This window comes from Schistocerca nitens, chromosome 4 (assembly GCF_023898315.1).
Source record: "Schistocerca nitens isolate TAMUIC-IGC-003100 chromosome 4, iqSchNite1.1, whole genome shotgun sequence".
NCBI classification, from domain to species: domain Eukaryota; kingdom Metazoa; phylum Arthropoda; class Insecta; order Orthoptera; family Acrididae; genus Schistocerca; species Schistocerca nitens.
In genome coordinates, this window is record NC_064617.1 from 319,912,599 (window position 1) to 319,928,527 (window position 15,929).

Below are 15,929 nucleotides of genomic sequence, written 5' to 3' on the forward strand. Positions count from 1 at the left end.
TGAATAACATCGGGGAGAGGCTACAACCCTGTCTCACTCCTTTCCCAACCACTGCTTCCCTTTCATGCCCCTCGACTCTTATAACTGCCATCTGGTTTCTGTACAAATTGTAAATAGCCTTTCGCTCCCTGTATTTTACCCCTGCCACCTTCAGAATTTGAAAGAGAGTATTCCAGTTAACATTGTCAAAAGCTTTCTCTAAGTCTACAAATGCTAGAAACGTAGGTTTGCCTTTTCTTAATCTTTCTTGTAAGATAAGGCGTAATGTTAGTATTGCCTCACGTGTTCTAACATTTCTACAGAATCCAAACTGATCTTCCCCGAGGTCCGCTTCTACCAGTTTTTCCATTCGTCTGTAAAGACTTGGCATTAGTATTTTGCAGCTGTGACTTATTAAATTGATAGTTCGGTAATTTTCACATCTGTCAACACCTGCATTCTTTGGGATTGGAATTATTATATTCTTCTTGAAGCCTGAGGGTATTTCGCCTGTCTCATACATCTTGCTCACCAGATGGTAGAGTTTTGTCAGGACTGGCTCTCCCAAGGCCGTAGTAGTTCTAATGGGATGTTGTCTACTCCCGGGGCCTTGTTTCGACTTAGGTCTGTCAGTGCTCTGTCAAACTCTTCACGCAGTATCTTATCTCCCATTTCATCTTCATCTACATCCTCTTCCATTTCCATAATACTGTCCTCAAGTACATCGCCCTTGTATAAACCCTCTATATACTCCTTCCACCTTTCTGCCTTCCCTTCTTTGCTTAGAACTGGGTTTCCATCTGAGCTCTTGATATTCATACAAGTGGTTCTCTTCTCTCCAAAGGTCTCTTTAATTTTCCTGTAGGCAGTATCTATCTTACCCCTAGTGAGACAAGCCTCTACATCCTTACATTTGTCCTCTAGCCATCCCTGCTTAGCCATTTTGCACTTTCTGTCGATCTCATTTTTGAGACGTTTGTATTCCCTTTTGCCTGCTTCATGTACTGCATTTTTATATTTTCTCCTTTCATCAATTAAATTCAATATTTCTTCTGTTACCCAAGGATTTCTATTAGCCCTCGTCTTTTTACCTACTTGATCCTCTGCTGCCTTCACTACTTCATCCCTCAGAGCTACCCATTCTTCTTCTACTGTATTTCTTTCCCCCATTCCTGTCAATTGTTCCCTTATGCTCTCCCTGAAACTCTGTACAACCTCTGGTTCTTTCAGTTTATCCAGGTCCCATCTCCTTAAATTCCCACCTTTTTGCAGTTTCTTCAGTTTCAATCTGCAGTTCATAACCAATAGATTGTGGTCAGAATCCACATCTGCCCCTGGAAATGTCTTACAATTTAAAACCTGGTTCCTAAATCTCTGTCTTACCATTATATAATCTATCTGATACCTATTAGTATCTCCAGGATTCTTCCAGGTATACAACCTTCTTTTATGATTCTTGAACCAAGTGTTAGCTATGATTAAGTTATGCTCTGTGCAAAATTCTACAAGGCGGCTTCCTCTTTCATTTCTTCCCCCCAATCCATATTCACCTACTATGTTTCCTTCTCTCCCTTTTCCTACTGACGAATTCCAGTCTCCCTTCACTACCTGAATAATTTCTTTTATCTCGTCATACATTTCATCAATTTCTTCATCATCTGCAGAGCTAGTTGGCATATAAACTTGTACTACTGTAGTAGGCATGGGCTTTGTGTCTATCTTGGCCACAATAATGCGTTCACTATGCTGTTTGTAGTAGCTAACCCGCACTCCTATTTTTTTATTCATTATTAAACCTACTCCTGCATTACCCCTATTTGATCTTGTATTTATAACCCTGTAATCACCTGACCAAAAGTCTTGTTCCTCCTGCCACCGAACTTCACTAATTCCCACTATATCTAACTTTAACCTATCCATTTCCCTTTTTAAATTTTCTAACCTACCTGCCCGATTAAGGGATCTGACATTCCACGCTCCGATCCGTAGAATGCCAGTTTTCTTTCTCCTGATAACGACGTCCTCTTGAGTAGTCCCCGCCCGGAGATCCGAATGGGGGACTATTTTACCTCCGGAATATTTTACCCAAGAGGACGCCATCATCATTTAATCATACAGTAAAGCTGCATGTCCTCGGGAAAAATTACGGCTGTAGTTTCCCCTTGCTTTCAGCCGTTCGCAGTACCAGCACAGCAAGGCCGTTTTGGTTAATGTTACAAGGCCAGATCAGTCAATCATCCAGACTGTTGCCCCTGCAACTACTGAAAAGGCTGCTGCCCCTCTTCAGGAACCACATGTTTGTCTGGCCTCTCAACAGATACCCCTCCGTTGTGGTTGCACCTACGGTACGGCCATCTGTATTGCTGAGGCACGCAAGCCTCCCCACCAACGGCAAGGTCCATGGTTCATGGGGGAAGTGATTGTTCTCATGTTCATGAAATATCGTTCTGTGATATCATATATGCGTTTGATTAAGATACAATTAAATGTACTGAAGATACCCTCCGCCATACGATGGCTTGTGGAGTATATGAGTATATGTAGATGTAGGTAACCATGGTCCGATGTAAGGGAGAGCCTGATGCATTTATCTGATCAAATTAAATATACACATCACCTGTGTCCCCTCAGTGGTTTACAAAAGAACAATTGAAGGATTAGAAACTCCTTAAACAGATCCTGAAAGCATTCTAGGTAGTAAAATAAGGACTAAAAATAATTACTATTAAGGCGTTCTTTTGTATACAGCATCACTTTCTGCTTTCATTCGGTAATGAGGATCATAAGTAAAAATTCTTGGAAAGAGGCAATAAACACGAAAGAAAAGATACTATGAATAAACTTACCTATTGCGTTTGTGATACGGAACACACTAATTTTGGACACATAGCCCCTGCGGTAAACAAAGTCAACCAACCATCCAAACAGCAAATTGCCAATTGAGCCGGTGATATGAGGAACAGCAGACAGGATACCATTCTGTGTGAAATACAGGAATCTTGACTACTTTTGCAATACGCCTGACAGTATAAACATCTAATCATATATGTCACAATTTTTGTCGCATCTATTTATTTATGTTTTAGACATTCTAAGACATTAATAAAAGCTAAATCTGATAATGAACTACTACAGGTTGAAACACATCCTAAATCACTAAAACTTTTAAAAACTGTATGGAGTAAAATACTTAAATTATTTTCTGTAATCCAAGATATCACATACATTATGTGTAGTTTCATTCTAGATATGAAAAACATCCACTTTTGTGTAACATCTAAGAGACTGTTTTATGTAAGAAATGAGCAAAATTTTTCAACATTTACTTTAATGTTTTAATCTTGGCAACAGAGTGATGTAGATACACAGCTGTATGACATGGATGTAAAGGAGCTCTAGTTTACACACACTTATATTTGGCCGGCCGGAGTGGCCGTGCGGTTAAAGGCGCTGCAGTCTGGAACCGCAAGACCGCTACGGTCGCAGGTTCGAATCCTGCCTCGGACATGGATGTTTGTGATGTCCTTAGGTTAGTTAGGTTTAACTAGTTCTAAGTTCTAGGGGACTAATGACCTCAGAAGTTGAGTCCCATAGTGCTCAGAGCCATTTGAACCATTTGAACTTATATTTGTTATCTCGTCTCCGAGAATAGAACAACGCATGCAGTCTGTTTTAACGTATCTAGAAAGAAGTTACAGTCCTACGAAAAAGACTATAACTATACTCTTTTGGCTGCATTAAGCCCTTTGGTAAGCACATGATAACGGAACTAAATGTTCTGAAATATCAGTTATTCTCTATCGCACGAACCAGTATAGAAAACTGTTTGGAAAACAATTTTTGTGATGTATAGAGTTTTAGCGTTTGCTCATCCTAATGGTTACTGAAAGCAGGTAAGGGTAAAAATAAATTTTACGTCGGATTTGAGACCCAATGTGGGCTCTTACGCTACGTTTGTCTGAACAGTGTGGGACAGTAGTTAGAACAATAAATTTGTATTCTAGAGAAATAGATTAAAATCGCCGGCTGACCTTCCTGATTCAGGTTTCCTACATTTTCCATAAGTCAATTACACAACAAACATGACCACAGTTGAGTTTAATGTTCGGTAAGTTCTAATGTGCGATAAACTGACAGGCCCATTTCTCTTCGTAGACGAAACGATAATGGAAAATGTTTGCCAGGATACGTTCGAGCTGTGGTGTCACCGCCAGACACCACACTTGCTAAGTGGTAGCCTTTAAATCGGCCGCGGTCCGGTAGTATACGTCGGACCCGCGTGTCGCCACTGTCAGTGATTGCAGACCGAGCGCCGCCACACGGCAGGTCTAGAGAGACTTCCTAGCACTCGCCCCAGTTGTACAGCCGACTTTGCTAGCGATGGTTCACTGACAAATGACGCTCTCATTTGCCGCGACGATAGTTAGCATAGCCTTCAGCTACGTCATTTGCTACGACCTAGCAAGGCGCCATTATCAATTGCATGTACCGTCAGACCGATGTTCACCAATTATGGATTAAAGTTAAGTATTCCAACAGCTACGTACTTTATTTGCTAGACTCAAATCCTTTAACTGTTCCAGACCTCACGCCAGCCTGCGTGAGCTTAAACGCGTGCCTTTCGGCTTCACCTCCTAGTGGCTTGGCTGTCTTGCCAAGTCACAACACGAGCATCTTCTGCAACCGCAGATCCGCAGTCGTCTATCACCTTCCAGCATGGTACGATATTGCAGTGCCTGTGTTATTCCTCGTTACGATGCAATGTGCCTTTGTACACTCATGCTGGTCCAAACGAACAGGCATTGTAGCGACTACAGCCACTATGAAATACATTAAATGTACTCGTAATTGCTAATATAGACAAGCATCAGCTGTAGCATAGAATAACGACAACGGACATTTGTGCCGGACCGGGACTCGAACCCTTGTTTCCCCTTTTCGCGAGCGGTCGCCTCACTATTCGGCTTCCTGTCCACGACTCACGGCTAGACCCAAACTTCCAGAAGTCTACCACCATGTGTCTACAATCTGTACTCGTACATCCACTATATATCTTCCCGTACAGTCGAGACATTTTTCTTGGAAGTAGCTTGCCCCATGTTGGAGGATAAATACGATGTTGCAGTGGTTGTGTTATTCCGAATTGTGGTGCAATGTTCCTTTGAACAAGCATGTATGTCCGAAGAAACAGGCACCACGGCGACTATAGGCGTTATGAAATTCATTAAATGCGTTCGTAACTGCGAATGTGGAAAACCATCAGATGTATAATTGAATGACGACGTAGAAAATTTGTGCCCGGCCGCCACTCGAAACGGGATTTGCTGCTTTTCGCAGGTGTTCTCCTTACCATTAGTCAGCCCGAGCAGGACTAATCGTCAGACCTAAACTTCATGCATGTCAAACTTCATGCATCGTAATTCGGAACAACACAGAGACTGCAATATCGTATTTATCCGCCGACACCAGAAACTGACTTTCACGTACAATCTCTCCCCTGTACGGGAATATACGTGATGGAAGTACGCGCACAGGTTGTAGACACATGTTTGACGACATATGGAAGTTTGTGTTTGGTCACGTCTCGTGTACGCACCCCTCACGAAAAGTGGAAAATCCGGGTTTGCGTTCTGGTCTGGCACAGGTTTTCACTGTCGTCTTTCCTTTCTACAGCTGATGGTTGCCCATATTCGCAATTGCGTATAGATTTAATGTATTCCAGCATGGTGGTGCACGCCCACATAGTGGTCTGAACGTGCTGGTTATACTGGATGGCACGTTTCCTGAGAGGTGGGTGAGTCGTGATGGTCTCATTGCAAGGTCCCTCCTCTCCCCCGATGATACTTCATTGGACTACATTTTGTGGGTTTACTTCGAGGAACACTTGTATACACCACAGTGAATGACATAGCTACCTTTCACGCTCTAATCAGTGAACCAATCAGAGCTAAGATACGACAGTGCTGCGCCGCAAGTGGGCAGAAATCGAATATCGCCTTGATGTCCTCCGAGTGATAAGTGAGGCACGCACTGAAATTCTGGCATAACAGTAAAAGCTTCGAGAGCTGCTAAACGTTTTACAACAAATCACGATTCTCTATCTGTAACAGTTTCTAAGTTTCTGGACATCCTGTATTTCTTCCTTCCTTTGAATGCAAGGACAGGGAAAACATCAGTAGAGGGGTGACGCTGATTTTAGTTCAAATGTTCAAATGTTTGTGTTTCTTATGGGACTTAACTGCTAAGGTCATCAACTTACACACTATTTAACCTAAATTATCCTAAGGACAAACACACACACCCATGCCCGAGGGAGGACTCGAACCTCCGCCGGGACCAGCCGCACAGTCTGGGACTGCAGCGCCTAAGACCGCTCAGCTAATCCAGCGCGGCGCTGATTTTAGTAAAATTGTGTTTTTCTAATGTTGTAAGTGTTGATTATATATGTACAAATAATTTGTTTAAACTAAACTTCAGAGTCGTATCACTGATTGACCACCAACCTAGTAGCCGGCATGTCCACCTTTGGGACGGACATCAGTAGCGACGCATCGTGGCGTGGACGGAACGATGCATTGGATGGAGTTGGCCTCACATCTACCTAATTCCAGTAAATTACGGAGAGGGTGGCAGTGAGCTTTGATGCTACATCCAATCACAGCCCACATGTGTTCGAATGGGTTTAGATCTGGTGGGTTGTGGGCCAGCACATCAATTGGAGCTCACCACTGTATTCCTCGAACCACTTCATTGTACTCCTTGTCTTGTGGCATGGCGCATTATCTTGTTGAAGAATGGCACTGTCGTCAGGAAACATGATTGTCATGAAGGGGTGTATGTGGGCTGCAGCCAGTGTACGATACTCTTTGGCCGCCATGGTGCCCCTCACGAGGTCCACTGGAGCCACGAATGCTCACATGCATGCTCCTCAGACCATAATGGAGCCGCCGCCAGCCTGTCTCCGTCACGCAGTACAGACGTCAAGAAGCTGTTACCCTGGAAGACAACGGATTCGCACCCTCCCATCGGCATGACGAGGAAGGTATCGGGATTCATCAGAACATGACATGCTCTGCCACTGAGTCAACGTCCAGTGTCTATGGTCGCGTGCCTATTTCACTCGTGGTGTTAAGATTGGCACATGCAAGGTTCGTCGGCTGTGGAGGCCCATCGTTAGGAGTGTCCGGCGCACAGTGTGTGCAGACACGCTTTTAATCTGCTCACCGTTAAAGTCTCACGTTAGTTCCGCAATAGTTCGCTGCCTGTCTTGTTTCTCCAGTCTGCCCACACCACGACGTCCGACATTTGTAATGAGCGGTGGCCGGCCAACCCCAGGACGTCCGGACGGGGTGAGGTCATTCCTAGCCAGGTGACGCTGCTAGTGCCTGGAGGGGTTTATATCAATAGTAGGTCGGTGATAATGTTCTGGATGGTCAGTGGCTGTACACCAGTACAGAGAGGATTGCACATTTCACATGAGGAACTTACTGTGAAATCGCACAGTGGATGTTGCATTTGTTGGCTGCTGACCAAAAGGAAATGCGAAAATGAACTTCTCAACAATTAATGGACCCTTTTCAGAAATAATCATATTGATTTTTTGCTGCTATTTGTGTCTGTGGACGAGATGTCGGATCCGTTATTTAACACTGAAAGACTGTTCAACTACATTAAGTCGTAAGAATCCCGAAGAGTATCTCGGCAAATATTTCGAAACGTCAAGGTACTGAAGTTGCAAAGAAAAGTGGATTAGTCTAATCATCAAGATGATTTTACTTTCATCAATTTCATCTGTCAGGGCAAAGGGTATTCCTTATGTTTAGGGGAGAGAACCTTAACAGGCCAAGACAACATAAGTGTCGTGAACCTACTGGGTGATTACATAAAGAAGGTGACATGAATGGATTGTAAAACTAAATACTAGACTGTTTGTCTGCTCACAACGTTATTATATTAAATTGAAATTCGTAGTTACACTTTCTCAGCTTACATTAGCAACCTACTGCATGGAATCATACTGCTGCTATTATGGTCACTGTAGGAACCTTATTTTCATGGTGGTTGCTTTTTCACAGTACCTAGCTTTAGAAATTAGTTTATATTAATTACATTTATTAAATGTAAAAATTGCACTTTAGTTCCTCATTTGCAGTCAATATACGAGGGCAGTTCAATAAGTAATGCAACACATTTTTTTCTGAAACAGGGGTTGTTTTATTCAGCATTGAAATACACCAGGTTATTCCCCAATCTTTTAGCTACACAACACTATTTTTCAACGTAATCTCCATTCAATGCTACGGCCTTACGCCACCTTGAAATGAGGGCCTGTATGCCTGCACGGTACCATTCCACTGGTCGATGTCGGAGCCAACGTCGTACTGCATCAATAACTTCTTCATCATCCGCGTAGTGCGTCCCACGGATTGCGTCCTTCATTGGGCCAAACATATGGAAATCCGACGGTGCGAGATCGGGGCTGTAGGGTGCATGAGGAAGAACAGTCCACTGAAGTTTTGTGAGCTCCTCTCGGGTGCGAAGACTTGTGTGAGGTCTTGCGTTGTCATGAAGAAGGAGAAGTTCGTTCTGATTTTTGTGCCTACGAACACGCTGAAGTCGTTTCTTCACTTTCTGAAGAGTAGCACAATACACTTCAGAGTCGATCGTTTGACCATGGGGAAGGACATCGAACAGAATAACTCCTTCAGCGTCCCAGAAGACTGTAACCATGACTTTACCGGCTGAGGGTATGGCTTTAAACTTTTTCTTGGTAGGGGAGTGGGTGTGGCGCCACTCCATTGATTGCCGTTTTGTTTCAGGTTCGAAGTGATGAACCCATGTTTCATCGCCTGTAACAATCTTTGACAAGAAATTGTCACCCTCAGCCACATGACGAGCAAGCAATTCCGCACAGATGGTTCTCCTTTGCTCTTTATGGTGTTCGGTTAGACAACGAGGGACCCAGCGGGAACAAACCTTTGAATATCCCAACTGGTGAACAATTGTGACAGCACTACCAACAGAGATGTCAAGTTGAGCACTGAGTTGTTTGATGGTGATCCGTCGATCATCTCGAAAGAGTGTGTTCGCACGCTCCGCCATTGCAGGAGTCACAGCTGTGCACGGCCAGACAGTCTTGCTTGACCTTGCGGCGATGATGACACACGCTTTGCCCAACGACTTACCGTGCTTTTGTCCACTGCCAGATCACCGTAGACATTCTGCAAGCGCCTATGAATATCTGAGATGCCCTGGTTTTCCGCCAAAAGAAACTCGATCACTGCCCGTTTTTTGCAACGCACATCCGTTACAGACGCCATTTTAACAGCTGCGTACAGCGCTGCCACCTGTCGGAAGTCAATGAAACTATACGAGACGAAGCGGGAATGTTTGAAAATATTCCACAAGAAATTTCCGGTTTTTTCAACCAAAATTGGGCGAGAAAAAAAATGTATTGCATTACTTATTGAACTGCCCTCGTAAAATGTAACGATTAGATGCACCTATTTCAGGAATGTAAGTGAACTTTTTTGTGACTGTCTTTATTTTCACAGATTTTGTCTTGTTCCCGACTATGGCTACTTTAACTGCAGCTACCCTTTACAAAACATTTTTGAAAAAAATTTGCAACTTTCCATCACACAGTAGTATTAAACAGACAATATAAATATGCTCATTGTGTGAGCTACTATCTCAGGATCAGTTTTCCAGATGTTATATTTTAAGATAAACGGAACATAGCAGATGGACTTTATAGGAGTGCTGAACTACATTCCTTCGCTAGTGGGAAGAATCCACATAGTACTATACTATGCAGTGTTCGTAGGTGTTCGTATTGTGTTCTGCTCTGGCATTCAGACACTGCAGAGTTCCAACTATTATCAGGGTACCCTGGTACTGACTGGGTAGTCTAAAATCGTGCATTTGGAATAGCAAACACTTCCCGCTGGGAAGGTGGGGTATCCACAAACTCTTTGAAGTGACTGTTTGGTGAACTGTTTCAGTAAAAGAAAATTACTTAAGGTCCTGATAAAATTCACAATCGACTTGATTTACCCAAAGTGAAAAGTAATTTTGAAGTGCATACGTGATTGTTTATAGGAGAAAACTGGACTGAGAAAGTAAATGGAACATATAATGGAGGGCTAGTCCGTGGGCCTTACGGTCGTCAGGACTACCAGCGGGAGACAGAGGTGAGGAAAAGGAAAAATTACTGTCAGTTATATATTTATTAATCACAAATACACGGTTATCTTCCCCAGCAACGACTGCTCACAGAGCAAGCCACTATGTCTTTGGCGGGCGATAAGGCCAGTAGTGCCACCAACGGTGGTCTGTCTGTAGCTCTGATCTTCAGAGCGTTCTCGTTGGCGTCGAAGACCGACCCCCTAGTGCGGCCTCCCGTTAGGAGAGAGAGAGGCTGGCAGGGTTGGTGTCCGCCGTAGAAACCAGCGCCAGAGGCAGTAGTGGCTCAGTCTCCAGCTTATGGATGAGGATCTGCTCCTAGACCTGGCTGGTCAGGCCTCGAGGAGGCCACTGGGATGGTTACAGTCACAGCACCCGATTAGCCTCGGCTCCGTTGTAGGCCCTGCTGCTCACGGCAGCTAGGTCCCTCCAACAGGTTGTGGTGCTCCATGGAATTTCGGAGACGGTGAGGCGAATAGAGGGTCGACCGACATAAGCTACCCTCCCGAAAGGAGTGCCGCGACTGATCCAGACGGGAGTGATATTTATGCTGGGAGTGCTCATGTGCTCTGGTGCAGTGAGGCACCAATGACATCAAGCATCCTGGTTTTCCATTTGGTCAGCTCTCTCGGTCGCTTCAGAATTTCTCAGCTTTGTCTTTCAGACTGTCTTAACTTCTGCGTCGGTAACAGTATAGTAACTGTCATGACAGATCTAGACTTTCTTGTGACACTCCGCGTAATCCCCATTATGACGATTCCTTCTGTTGTCATGATCTCATCGTGCTGCGCTCGCTTGCTTTGGCGCTCGGACAGTTCGGAGTTTCGCAGTATCCTCCACGTTCAGTGCTCCTCCATCACACGGCGTCTCTTGCTGGCATTCCGCCGCTCAACGACAGGCATTGCCGGGGACGTACTTTGCCAATTTTTTAATTTCTATTTGAAATACTATACTAGTGAGCAGCAATATGCCATATAATTGTGCATTTTAATTCAATGTATTAAATTCATGCATGTTTTTTAAATAAAATAATGATACGAATGAAGAACAAAGAAAATATTTGTCCTTCTCGTGCTCGTCAGGTTGAGCAATTCGAAGCTGTTACAGTCATCCCTTTGGCATTACATAATAATTTTGTTAACCACCAAAAATCAAGTATTTATATTTGCATGTGTCACGTTGCACTCATGTACCTATATTTTTCCTCAATATGCAAGCACAACTTTCTACCTCCATAACAGAGTCCCTGTTTCCTTCGATTGTTTCCACCTTGTACTTCCCCATCTCATTTATGAGGGCGAAATTACTAGTAAAACTACAAGAAGAACTACCATCTATAGAATATTGTTGTAGTGTATGTTGCTATCATACCAGGCGCTTGCTGAGTGCCGTGCGGGATTAGCCGAGCGGTCTTAGGCGCTGCAGTTATGGACTGTGCCGCTGATCCCGGCTGAGGTTCGAGTCCTCCCTCGGGCATGGGTGTGTGTGTTTGTCCTTAGGATAATTTAGGTTAAGTAGTGTGTAAGCTTAGGGACTGATGACCTTAGCAGTTGAGTCCCATAAGATTTCACACACATTTGAACATTTGAGCTTTCTGAGTAAAAATAATTATTTTACCTGATGTACAAATCAGAATAAACAACTATTACGTTGCTGATACGTGGTGCATGGTAAATTATGTGCACCAACTACAATTTCAAATTTAACATCTTATTTTACTTTTTCACAACCTATGTAACAACTGGTGATCGATCTATTCACTGTTGCTAATCTGATACAAAATTGCTTGAACCCTCATGTAACGATTAGAAACTCACTACAAAGTTAAAATAAAACCGGTAACATAAGATTTACGCATAGTACAAGTGTCAAAATGATTTATTTTTAAATAAACACTAATCACAATAAATCCAGGTCCGTCCTATACTCTACGAAATAACTCTAAGTGTCGACTAGTGCTAAATTAATCAGAGGCGCCACTAAAATTGAGTTCGAATCCAACTCGGTACGAGATTACTCCTGTTCCGAACCAGATCTACACACGAAAATGACGGTTTAGATTAGAGATTAGATTAGATTAATACTAGTTCCATGGATCATGAATACGATATTTCGTAATGATGTGGAACGAGTCGAATTTTCCAATACATGACATAATTAGGTTAATTTAACAACATACTTAAGTTAATATAACAACTTTATTTTATTGTGTTTTTTTGTTTTTCTTTATTTTTTATTTTTATTTTTTAATTTTTATTTTATTTTATTTTTTATATTTTTTTGTTTTTTTTTCCTTAATTTATATCTAAAAATTCCTCTATGGAGTAGAAGGAGTTGTCATTCAGAAATTCTTTTAATTTCTTCTTAAATACTTGTTGGTTATCTGTCAGACTTTTGATACTATTTGGTAAGTGACCAAAGACTTTAGTGCCAGTATAATTCACCCCTTTCTGTGCCACAGTTGGAGTTAATCTTGAATAGTGAAGATCATCCTTTCTCCTAGTATTGTAGTTATGCACACTGCTATTACTTTTGAATTGGGTTTGGTTGTTAATAACAAATTTCATAAGAGAGTATATATACTGAGAAGCTACTGTGAATATCCCTAGATCCTTAAATAAATGTCTGCAGGATGATCTTGGGTGGACTCCAGCTATTATTCTGATTACACGCTTTTGTGCAATAAATACTTTATTCCTCAGTGATGAATTACCCCAAAATATGATGCCATATGAAAGCAATGAGTGAAAATAGGCGTAGTAAGCTAATTTACTAAGATGTTTATCACCAAAATTTGCAATGACCCTTATTGCATAAGTAGCTGAACTCAAACGTTTCAGCAGATCATCAATGTGTTTCTTCCAATTTAATCTCTCATCAATGGACACACCAAAAAATTTGCAATATTCTACCTTAGCTATATTCTTCTGATTAAGGTCTATATTTATTAATTGCGTCATACCATTCACTGTACGGAACTGTATGTACTGTGTCTTATCAAAATTCAGTGAGAGTCCGTTTACAAGGAACCACTTAGTAATTTTCTGAAAGACAGTATTGACAATTTCATCAGTTAATTCTTGTTTGTCAGGTGTGATTACTATACTTGTATCAGCAGCAAAGAGAACTAACTTTGCCTCTTCATGAATATAGAATGGCAAGTCATTAATATATAATAAGAACAACAAAGGACCCAAGACTGACCCTTGTGGAACCCCATTCTTGATAGTTCCCCAGTTTGAGGAATGTGCTGATCTTTGCATGTTACGAGAACTACTTATTTCTACTTTCTGCACTCTTCCAGTTAGGTACGAATTAAACCATTTGTGCACTGTCCCACTCATGCCACAATACTTGAGCTTGTCTAGCAGAATTTCATGATTTACACAATCAAAAGCCTTCGAGAGATCACAAAAAATCCCAATGGGTGGTGTTCGGCTATTCAGATCATTCAAAATTTGACTGGTGAAAGCATATATGGCATTTTCTGTTGAAAAACCTTTCTGGAAACCAAACTGACATTTTGTTAGTACTTCATTTTTACAAATATGTGAAGCTACTCTTGAATACATTACTTTCTCAAAAATTTTGGATAAAGCTGTTAGAAGGGAGATTGGACGGTAATTGTTGACATCAGATCTATCCCCCTTTTTATGCAAAGGTATAACAATAGCATATTTCAGTCTATCAGGGAAAATGCCCTGTTCCAGAGAGCTATTACACAGGTGGCTGAGAATCTTACTTATCTGTTGAGAACAAGCTTTCAGTATTTTGCTGGAAATGCCATCAATTCCATGTGAGTTTTTGCTTTTAAGCAAGTTTATTATTTTCCTAATTTCAGAGGGAGAAGTGGGTGAGATTTCAATTGTATCAAATTGCATAGGTATGGCCTCTTCCATTAACAACCTAGCATCTTCTAATGAACACCTGGATCCTACTATATCCACAACATTTAGAAAATGATTATTAAAAATATTTTCAACTTCTGACTTTTTGTTCGTAAAGTTTTCATTCAATTTGATGGTAATAATGTCTTCCTCTGCTCTTGGTTGACCTGTTTCTCTTTTAGTAATATTCCAAATTGTTTTAATTTTATTATCAGAGTTGCTGATTTCAGACATGATACACATACTCCTGGATTTTTTAATAACTTTTCTTAATATAACACAGTAGTTTTTATAATTTTTGATAGTTTCTGGGTCACTACTCTTTCTTGCTGTCAGATACATTTCCCTTTTCCGGTTACAAGATATTTTTATACCCTTAGTAAGCCATGGTTTGTTACAAGGTTTCTTACGAGTATATTTAACTATTTTCTTGGGGAAGCAGTTTTCAAATGCATTTACAAAAATGTCATGAAATAAATTATATTTTAAATTGGCATCAGGTTCACGGTATACCTCATCCCAGTCTAACTGCTGTAGGCTTTCCCTGAAATTTGCAATTGTTAAATCGTTGACTGAACGTACTACCTTGGAGGACTGTTTAGTATTGCTGAATGGAGCTATGTCATATATTGTAACTAGCTGTGCACCATGATCAGAAAGACCATTCTCAACAGGCTGAGCATTTATCTGGTTAAACTTATCTTGGTCTATAAAGAAGTTATCTATCAGTGAGCTGCTATCCTTTACCACCCGAGTAGGAAAATCAATAACGGGTGTCAAATTGAAAGAACCGAGTAATACTTCAAGGTCATTTTTCCTATTACCCTCTTTCAGAGAATCTACATTGAAGTCCCCACAAATAATAATTTGCTTCCCCCTGTCTGACAGATAGCACAACAAGGAGTCCAAATTTTTCAGAAATAGATGAAAATTTCCTGATGGGGACCTATATACAGTTACAATTATAAATGTGCCTTTATTTAATTTAAGCTCACAGGCACATGCTTCTATATGTTTCTCTACACAAAACTTTTTTGTTTCTATACTTTTTGCACAATGATAACTTTTGACATATATGGCAACTCCTCCTTTCTCCATATTTTCTCTCATTACATGTGCAGAGAGCTTATATCCACTTACATTTACCTTATCCATATCAGTAACAATGTGATGCTCAGACAGGCATAGTATATCTATTTCATTCTCAGCTTCTAAATCTTCTAAACAAACCAGAAGCTCATCTACTTTATTCTTTAAACTCCCAATATTTTGATGAAATATACTTACATTATTTTTAATTATACTTTTATGAGAACCTTTCCTTATTCTAACATTTGCAGTACTCTCCTGTCTGAGTTTCTCATTGTGCTTAGGCCTAGTTCCTATACCAGTGGTCACACGGTGTTCAGAGAGGCAGATTATGTCAACTGGGTTGGGTGACTTTAATTCATCAATGCAATTACCTAGGACTGAGATACAACTTGGTGGAGATAAAGTTTCTGGTTATTGGTGAAAATTTATAATTGATAGCTGTGATTGGTGATCCAATGTGCTAGAATTGTGCTGTTTAATTTCTTTCCTAAACTGAAGATTTGTTTCAATCCTGACCTCTCGTAGAACTTGACATCTTTCTGTCTTACCTATCCTAAAAAAGGTGCTGCTCCAACACCTGTAACCACTGGTATTTTACCATTCATGGCAGTGCCTCCCCCCTTAAATTTCCTGCTATTACCCCAGCCAGTTTCCCCTTCCCTTTCTTGTTGAGATGTAGGCCGTGCCTGGTATAGTCCCACCTACTGAGATAATCAACAGGAACCACACCAATATGAGCCCCCGCACCCGACCCAAGCAGCCATTCCAACTCCAAATTAACTCTCC

General features: G+C 41.4%; 1 protein-coding gene across 1 annotated transcript in view; it reads right to left on the minus strand.

Moving 5' to 3' along the window:
- Nucleotides 1-15,929, minus strand: part of LOC126252749 (sialin-like) — a 101,064-nt gene that overhangs the window by 45,828 nt on the left and 39,307 nt on the right. The window contains exon 7 of the mRNA XM_049953655.1: nt 2,826-2,958. Within this exon, the coding sequence (XP_049809612.1) occupies nt 2,826-2,958 (133 nt within the window). The remainder of the gene's footprint in view (nt 1-2,825; nt 2,959-15,929) is intronic.